Source organism: Brachyhypopomus gauderio, chromosome 15 (assembly GCF_052324685.1).
Source record: "Brachyhypopomus gauderio isolate BG-103 chromosome 15, BGAUD_0.2, whole genome shotgun sequence".
In the NCBI taxonomy this organism is placed as follows: Eukaryota; Metazoa; Chordata; class Actinopteri; order Gymnotiformes; family Hypopomidae; genus Brachyhypopomus; species Brachyhypopomus gauderio.
Window position 1 is genome coordinate 4,415,920 of NC_135225.1, and position 9,180 is coordinate 4,425,099.

The window sequence follows — 9,180 nt, forward strand, 5'->3', positions numbered from 1 at the left end:
TGAAATATACTACTTTTATTATTTTATTGTTTAATAAAAAAAAACAAGTAGGCTACATTAACAATCGCAATAAAAAAAGAATGCATTTTGCAAACTGCTAAAGTGAATTAGATGGATTTAAAATTCTCAAAGTGAAAATATAAATTACAGAATTAGCACTCTATTATGCAAGATCTTATTTTCACAACATTTGATAGTTGTAAATGTCTTTTTTATTACTGTCTGCAAATTCCTTCCTTAAAAACAAGTGCAAAGTCTCCCTAAAGCTTTGAAGTGAGTTCTCCTGACAAAGGAGAGTAGTGAGAAATGAGGCGGTCTGCTTCTCTCCAGCCAGTGATCAGGGCTCCATGGACAGTGGAGAAGAAAGATCTGTCTGTGGCTTCTCCGGCAAAGAGCACCTGTAAGGGCTAAGATGCAAAGAGGAGCTACATCAGCACCACAGATTCAGCTTATAATCACTTGCTAAAATGTTTGCGATCAATCATGGTCAGGTAATAAGCCAAAGAAAACATATTAATGAGTTTGCAGAGTTAATATTACAGACGTTACAAGCGTCTTAACACAATGTATACACTTCTGTAATCACTGAATTTCCCTCAGGGATTAATAGTATGATAGTATGCAAATAGTATGCAAAAAAGTGTATGCTAACATTTGAGCATCCTCAAGTCATATTCTGTCTTTTTTATTCTCAAAGGTTAAATACAGCCTTTGTATTTAATCAAATATGTAACATTGTTGACAATTCTAATGTATACTAATGTATATACTATATTATACTATGTCTAATAGCATAGTACACTTAAAAAAAGGGAATCAAAATCACCAATGTGGCCAGTGCAAAAACCTGGAAACCAGAAGTTTCTGGAAATCAGAGTTTTTGATAAGGTCTCAAGAATTAGGCTTTACTTGCCAATCACAATTTGAGACCTATATATATATATATATATATATATATATATATATATATATATATATATATATACACACACTGTGTGTGTGTGTGTGTATACACACACACACACACACACACACACACAATACAAGAGGAAGACTATATGCACAAGCTGAAGCTTATATAGGATTACAATGTTCTGCCATATCTCAAAAATGCTCGTACGAAACTACTTTCTGAATGCCTTCGAGACATCACTAACAATCACGACATAGCACAACTGTGAGATGCAATGAACATCAGCGAATATCATGGTGGCAGTACCTCAGCAGCGTCTGAACCCACCAGGGGCAGCGGCTCCGCCAGGGTGTCTATGTCATATCCTGAGCAGCCTGTTGCTACGTAGGAGTAGGACCCACAGGTGTAGGGGTCACTCAACCACTGGGACCGCAGGAGTCTCTTTGGAGCAACTGTGGGATTTCCTGAAAGTTTTAACAATAATTAGTATATTATAAATAATTATTATATAATTGTAATGGATCATATAATTGTAGAATTAGAATTTTAGGGGCATAATCCTGCAGTAGGGTGTAAATTACTTCATGAAATCTGGATAAACCACAGTGAAATCTGCTTCCGACAATATTCAGAATCAAAGGTCAGGAGATGTTATCACTGGCGTGGATGAAAGCTTCAACTACACTCAGTATAACACAATTAAGATACAATTTTTACAGTCCAAAGGCCTCCGTGTCTTTCACACCGAGTTAAAATATTACCTGTAAACCTGCGGATCAGCTGAGTGACAGCGTGCAGTACTTCATATTCAGACAGAGTTTCCATATACTCAGATTCGTGCCCAGCAATCCAGCCACAAAGGAGGTGTCCAAACCTAGGTTGCCAGAGAATAATCAAAACTCCTTCAACAAGCATGAAGTGCACAGTGAGAATGAGATTAGACTGCATCTGCGTACCTCTCTTTGGGTGTTACAACAGTAAATGCAATCAGCTTCCTGGTCCAGGCCATCTTCACATCAGAAACGACATCCACAAGATCAGACTCATCCTCCCACAGAAAGAAGATAATCTTACAGTTTTCATCCCAGAAAGGTTGCTCAAACTCTAGGAAGATCTTGTTGTTGGTCCCAAAGCCCATTCTCTGGATGGAGTGCAACTTCTTTAGTGACAGAGGGGGACTTAGTAGTGTGTGCTGGTGCTTCTTCAAGTATCCTTTAAGCACACCAGAAAAAAATAGCAAGGAAAAATCTCAACATGCTTTTGTAAAATCCATAAAATCAGAAATAATATACATAAAGCAATCATGTTAAATAAATCCTTAAGCAGATTGAATGTATAAAGGAGACACACAATGGATGGTATCACGTTGTAAACATACCTAGTGGTATTGTAACAATGACATGGTCTGCCTCAAAGGTTTCTTCATTAACACATTCAACCTTAACAGGACATGTCCTTCCTTTTGAAGTTGGCTGGTTGTGGGTGTTTTTCCAGTGAATGCACTTAACTGGCTTGTTGTACAAAACAATGTCTTTAGGAAGCTCACTCATCATGTGCTGTATTAAGCCCTCATAACCTCTGAAAATAAATGAATACATATAATTTAACTGTATAGTCAGAGCACTGAGTACTGTGATATTTAAAACTCTTAAGACGCCTATGCCCCACTAATAGCTCACCCTGGGAAGGTGCAGTCAAGTCCTGGAAGGGTCTTATACATGCCGAAGGCTCCAAGGCCCACATCGGTCATGGTGTGCGTTCCACTGATGGAGCACTCTAGCTTAAGCAATGTAGTCAGTAGAGCCAACCTTAGCTCCATGGTGCCCGGGTCCACCTTCCACTCCTCATGGGCCATCCGGATGGATTCTTTTTTAAGGAACTCCCCCACGCTAGGCAGTGGTTCCTCACCACTGCTGTAGAAGTCCTGACACTTCCCGAGTACTGTTGTGTAGAGTTCCATCGCAGGTCCCAGGGTCTCTGGATCGATCTCCCTGCCCGAGCTGGTGAAACAGTTGGCAACAAAAGGTGGATGTCCACCAATGTCTACAGACTGATTCTCCTCAGACATGGCCTCTTTGTCGAGTAGCTGGTAGTGGCACGCCAGGCGAAACACTGGATTCTCTTGTGATGGTCCATGGATCCAGTTGGCACCTATTTCTACAATATTACAACCTGGCAAAAAGAAGGCAATACAATGTTTCTATCATTATTTCATTACATCATTATAACCTGCAGTAGAACCCATATAACTATATGTTTTAGGAAAACAAATTACACATGAGATTATATGTGTAAAAGTATTTGGCAAAGACTGTAAACATTAACACATGTAACATTTCTGTAAACACTGATTTCTGATTATTCCACACGTCAAAAATTACAGAACAACTTGGTTAAACAATACTGACAAGAACATAAATCCCTAACCCTAATAAAGCAATCTCAGACAATACAAAGTTCAAATAGCCCAGGATTATAAAATTGACACCATTAAGCTCACTAAGTTCACTACTAAACAGATTTTACTGCCATAATCATTTCATCTAGTTTCTTGTAGAGTGAAGCAACCACCTATGTTTTTGTTTAACTGCTTTAGCCCTTTTCCTGTCATCAAACCTGATTCTGCTGTGGTACATTCATGTTCCTCAAGTTAGGAACAGACAAAACAAGATAATATGTCATTAAAATATTCAACGTCCTTACACCAGAAGCTTTCTGCCCATGCAAGTACCAAGTAATACAAAGTACCAAGCAATATGTAATATTCGCTGGGTTACAACTACATATTTACATCCACATCAGCTTCTTGACTAATTTCTATTTGACGTAGGCTACAACATTATGTTTAGTGTTAAAGCTGAAACTACTGTTCCACAAGTCTTTCGTGTTTGCCACTGCCCTACTTTTGACATCAAATTTTTGCAGCTATATTAACACACCTGTTATGTGCCATACATCATCATTTTGCGATGACATTAACAACTCGAGCGGTATAAAATCTAAAGCTTTACAATAAACTGTGTAGACATGAGACCTGCCACACGGGCTGGTTTTCGTGAATAATATATAAATTCACGAGTGTTTAGATGTTCTGCAGAATTGCCCATGGAGATCATCAGCTTGCTAAATAAAAATATGCCTGTGCTTGTAGCACCTTCATCTCCAGCTGAACTTGTGCTACAGTCACGTTCAAGTTTCTGGATTCCTTACCCAGCCTCCCAGTTTTAATCCTGCCCCCGCTTCTCGACGTCGCTTCAATAATACGCACATTATGAAAGCCGTGTTTTATTAATTTTTGCGCGGCACCAATCCCTGATATTCCGCATCCGATAATCAATATTTTCGCCTCAAGTCCTGATCGGAGGGCCATGTTTCTGCTCCGTGTTCTCGTGACGGCTGCACTATACCGCGAGAGCGCTAGAGATAAGTCAACTGTCTTTTCCGGACAAGTTGTACTTTGAACCAGAAGGGGGACCTCTATGGAGTGATTTTTGTTTCAAAAGTTCCACAGAAGCAAAAGTAAATCTGCAGGCAAAATTCTTAGCATGAAGAGCAGAAAGTATATGTTATGAATGCAAAACAGAAAATATATATATATATATATCAAAAGTATATATTTAAAATATAATTGGTTATTTGAAACTTATTTTCGTTTGTATTTTGACAAGTTTTTGGTTCCATTGTTTAAATTTTTTTGGATTTTCCCAGTAAGGTCTTTTGCTTCTGGAATCTCTCTGTTTTTTGCTTCTGACTTTTGGAACACATTTCACGTGTGGGAGGGGCTTAGATGAAGGCGTTCCTCTGTAATCTCCATTGGTCACTGATTCCGGACTGACACAGAGCTCTGAAACCGCCTCTGGGACCAAGCCACGCCCACCCCACCAGCCTCCCAGCGTTTTCAAACATGGCGGAACGTGGTTGTTCTGTTTCACAGCAGCATGTAAACTGAGTTTTACCATTAAAGTTACCATGTCATTTGTGTCATATCATACACTGATGACACCCCCCCCCCCCTTCCGGCAACAAAGGTGTCCTCCTTTTCAGAAACCCAAATCTGGTCACCCTACTACTGATCCTAGTCATCAACAATAAACATGCACTCCTCATTACTCATTACCAATACAACATTTCACAGGAAATGCCTTAATTTAAATAAACAATTCCTTATGAGCCTAGAACAAACCTTACAAACCATCACCTCCGAGAAGCCTTACACCAGTTTCTACATACTAAATATTCCAATATATCCAGCTTTATGTTATTTGGAACTGAAATGTTCACAATTGCATTTTGAGAATTGCCCTTCAGAAGCCTAAACTAGCTACCCCAGAATTTTTACCCGCAGCTGGATTTTCAAACAAGCCCAATTTGGCGTGAAAACCGCGAACCTGGCTACTATGCTTGTACTACTTAGTGTGCTATAGTCCAGTCCTGATTGGCTGCCTGAGGCTGTGGAACCCGATTGACTGAATAAAGTGGAAGGCTGTGGAATCTGATAGGAAGGCTGATGGGACCTAACTTGACTATATTTTGTCTATAGTGGAAGACCATGGAAATGAAAATGCATTCTGCTCCGATTGCATTTTCAAGATGCATTTTGACACAGTTTGAGCGCTGTTGGTATCGTTATGTTATTGCAAACAGGGGTGGTGCTATTTCCCCATTAACATTTGAATATTGACATCCTTTTAGCGTGGTGGTGAGGTTGAAAATTACATTTCAAACGTGTTATCATGAAATGCAAAGCATATTAATCAAATAGCATTTTAATTATAATTTTGATGCAACCTTTGCATGATCAGATGAACTTGATAATTCAAATCGGGAAATACATTTTCATTTCAATAAAGGCACAAATAAAGCGTCAAAATGTATGTGTAAATGAAATGTGAATAGACATCTATCCCATTGCAATTGTAAATGGAATTCTTGCATTTTAATTTGAATTTTGAGCTCAAAGATGCTTGTATGAGTAGAATACAAATCAATCAATCAATCAAATTTTATTTATATAGCACTTTTTACAACAGTTGTTGTCACAAAGCAGCTTTACAAGTGCCGAGTCCTAGCCCCCAGTGAGCAAGCCAAAGGCGACAGTGGCAAGGAAAAACTCCCTAGTTTTTTTGCATGAGGAAGAAACCTTGAGAGGAACCAAGACTCAGGGGGGGAACCCATCCTCCTCTGGCCGACACCGGTCACCATGACAACAACAACAATTTAGACAGAAAGAAGAGAAAGAAAAGGAAAAATATGTAATAATGTCCATCATGATGTATGCATCCGGTTAGGCAGGAGGTGGCTGGCCCAGGATGGATCGCTGGTCTCCTCATCTCATTATTCCTCAAGCAGGCGGGCAGCCATGTGGAGAAATGAAACAGGGAAAATTTGCTCTGTATGAGGACATATACAGGACAGGTAAAATTATAAACATTTCCGGAGTGTGGCAGCAACTCCGGCATTTAGTTAAATTATTACAGCCTAGCTAAAAAGGCAGAACCAGAAGGTAACATAGGCTTGGGGGCATTCTGAGACAATGGCATCCGTCCACTGCACTGTCAACAAACTTGAGTGACCACGAGCAGTGACAGGACGACAGCACCAGCGCCCCAGTCTACCATAAAACCCTTCGCCTGTGAACCCCTGGATCTGTACCTTTATCTAAGGGGGGATATTAATTATAAAACGCTAAACTAAATAAGTGGGTTTTCAACCTAGACTTAAAGATTGTGACTGTGTCGGAGTCCCGGACGCATTTAGGAAGATTATTCCAAAGCTGGGGGGCCTTACAAGAAAAGGCTCTTCCCCCTGCTGTTACCTTATTAATTTTTGGAACTAATAAAAGACCAGCACCCTGTGATCTTAGTGGGCGTGGGGGTTCGTAATAGGAAATAAGTTCCTGAAGGTACTCAGGAGCAAGCCCGTGCTATGCTTTATAAGTTAATAAAATAATTTTAAAGTAAATATACGGAATTTAACTGGGAGCCAATGCAGGGCTGATAGGACTGGACTGATATGCTGAAATTTTCTAGTTCTGGTCAGAACCCTGGCTGCGGCATTTTGAACTATTTGAAGTTTATTTAGATTCCTATTTGAACATCCTGACAGTAGTGCATTGCAGTAGTCTAATCTAGAGCTAACAAAGGCGTGCACCAATTTTTCCGCATCATCCTGTGATAATGCATTTCTTAATTTAGCCATGTTACGGAGATGTAGAAAAGCTATCCTAGTAGTATTATCTATGTATTTATCAAATGATAGGTCAGAGTCGAGTATGACGCCTAGGTTTTTGGCTACTGTGCCAGGTGTAATGGGGTAGCCTGCGAGATTAAGCATTAGATCTGGAATTTTCTGTTTTGAGGCCTTAGGGCCCAGAAGGAGAACTTCTAGTTTTGTCCTCATTAAGTTGGAGGAAGTTTAGAGACATCCAGCAGTTAATATCTCTTACACAGGCCTCAATTTTTCTTAAACTGAGTTTGTCATCAGGTTTGGCTGATATGTAAAGTTGAGTGTCATCTGCATAGCAATGAAAATTGACACCATGTTTGTTTATAACTGTGCCCAATGGTAGCATATATAATGTAAATAATAGTGGTCCTAGAATGGAGCCTTGCGGGACCCCATATTTAACTTTTGTACGTTTGGATGGAATATTATTGAGCTCTACAAACTGATAGCGATTTGTTAAGTAAGAATGAAACCATGAAAGGGCTGTGCCAGAGACTCCAACCCAGCGTTCTAACCTTTCTAGCAAGATCCTATGATCAATTGTGTCGAAAGCTGAACTAAGATCAAGAAGCACTAACAGCGATACATAACCTTGATCTGAAGCAAGGAGGAGGTCATTTGTTACTTTAACTAATGCTGTTTCAGTACTGTGATGAGGCCTAAAACCAGATTGGAACTTTTCAAATATGTGATGCCTATGCAGATATAGGCATAATTGCTGGGCAACAGCTTTTTCTATGATCTTAGATATAAATGATGTGTTTGAAATGGGTCTATAATTAGATAGTACAGTAGGATCAAGATTTGGTTTCTTAATCAGAGGTTTAATAACTGCTAATTTACATGATTTGGGATGTGACCTATTGTAATGGATGAGTTAACTATAGTTAGAAGAGGTTCAGTTACCGCTGGTAATACCTCTTTTAATAACTTTGATGGAACCGAGTCTAGTGTGCAGGTAGCACAATTTAAGGAAGAAATTATTTTCTCTAATTCTGATTGTGGGAGTGGATGAAAAGCATCAAGTTTTTCTCCCAGTATGCGATTTAAATCGATGTCAACCAAACCAGATGACATACCAGTTGTATTGCTAATAAAAGGTTTTATATTTTGTCTAATATTCTCTATTTTATTATCAAAAAAATCTATAAATACATTACTAGTGAGGTTTACTGGAATCTGAGGTTCTGCGCCTGCTTGATTTTTTGTAAGTTTGGAAATAGTATTAAAAAGAAATCTAGGATTGTTTTTATTTTTCTCTATCAGTGAGGCTAGGTATGCTGAGCGTGCTTTAGCGAGTGCCCATTTGTAGTCAATGATGCTATCCTTCCAGGCACAGTAGAATACTTCCAACTTAGTAGATCGCCATTTACGCTCTAATTTACGTGCTATTTGTTTTAAGTTTCTAGTTTGGTCAGTGTACCACGGAGCGAGTTTTTAGATCTAGTCTTTTTATATTTGAGTGGAGCTACTATATCTAGAGCTGATCTGCAGGTATTCTCTATGCAGTTGGTTAGACTGTCTAACTCTCCTGGATAGGATGGCGAGTGGGCTAGAGCAGTTAAATCAGGGAGGGCTTCAATAAACTGTGTTGCTGTTAATGAATTTATCGAGTGCTTTATACACTGCCGAGGAGACGGGCGGGTATTTATGTTAAGATGAATCTCAAATTTGACTAAATAGTGATCAGAGATAGCTACGGTTTGCGGGAGTATATTTATATTATCTACGTCAATACCCAACGTTAAGATTAAATCTAGGGTATGATTTTGATAGTGTGTGTGTCCTACAACGTTTTGTGTAATGCCAACAGAGTTCAATATAGAAGTAAACGCCCTTGTCAGTGGATCCTCCGCATTATCAAAATGTATGTTAAAGTCTCCTACCATTATTATTTTGTCACTACTAACTGCTAAATTTGCTGTAAAATCTGTGAAATCTTTTAAGAAATCTGAGTAAGGCCCTGGTGGTCTATATACATTTGTTAGGGAAAATGAACTTTTATTTTCAGATGGACTAATTACATTAATAGACAGCATCTC

At 39.0% G+C, this 9,180-nt stretch overlaps 1 protein-coding gene across 1 annotated transcript; it reads right to left on the reverse strand.

The window, feature by feature from the left end:
* Nucleotides 1-40: 40 nt before the first annotated feature.
* Nucleotides 41-4,348, reverse strand: paox (polyamine oxidase). The gene is made up of 7 exons (XM_076975295.1): nucleotides 4,124-4,348; nucleotides 2,593-3,085; nucleotides 2,292-2,491; nucleotides 1,870-2,125; nucleotides 1,675-1,787; nucleotides 1,220-1,377; nucleotides 41-407 (listed from the first exon to the last, which is right to left on the reverse strand). The coding sequence occupies exons 1-7, from the start codon at nucleotides 4,281-4,283 to the stop codon at nucleotides 261-263; spliced, it is 1,527 nt and encodes a 508-aa protein (XP_076831410.1). The 5' UTR covers nucleotides 4,284-4,348; the 3' UTR covers nucleotides 41-260.
* Between the last annotated feature and the right edge of the window lie 4,832 nt (nucleotides 4,349-9,180).

Excerpts from the sequence above, each read along its gene's own strand:
- paox (XM_076975295.1), bottom strand. The coding sequence starts at position 4,283 with ATGGCCCTCCGATCAGGACTTGAGGCGAAAATATTGATTATCGGATGC. Across the intron at positions 2,492-2,592 it reads CTTGACTGCACCTTCCCAGG|AGGTTATGAGGGCTTAATAC; the intron begins GTGAGCTATTAG and ends ATTTATTTTCAG. Across the intron at positions 2,126-2,291 it reads CATTGTTACAATACCACTAG|GATACTTGAAGAAGCACCAG; the intron begins GTATGTTTACAA and ends GTGTGCTTAAAG.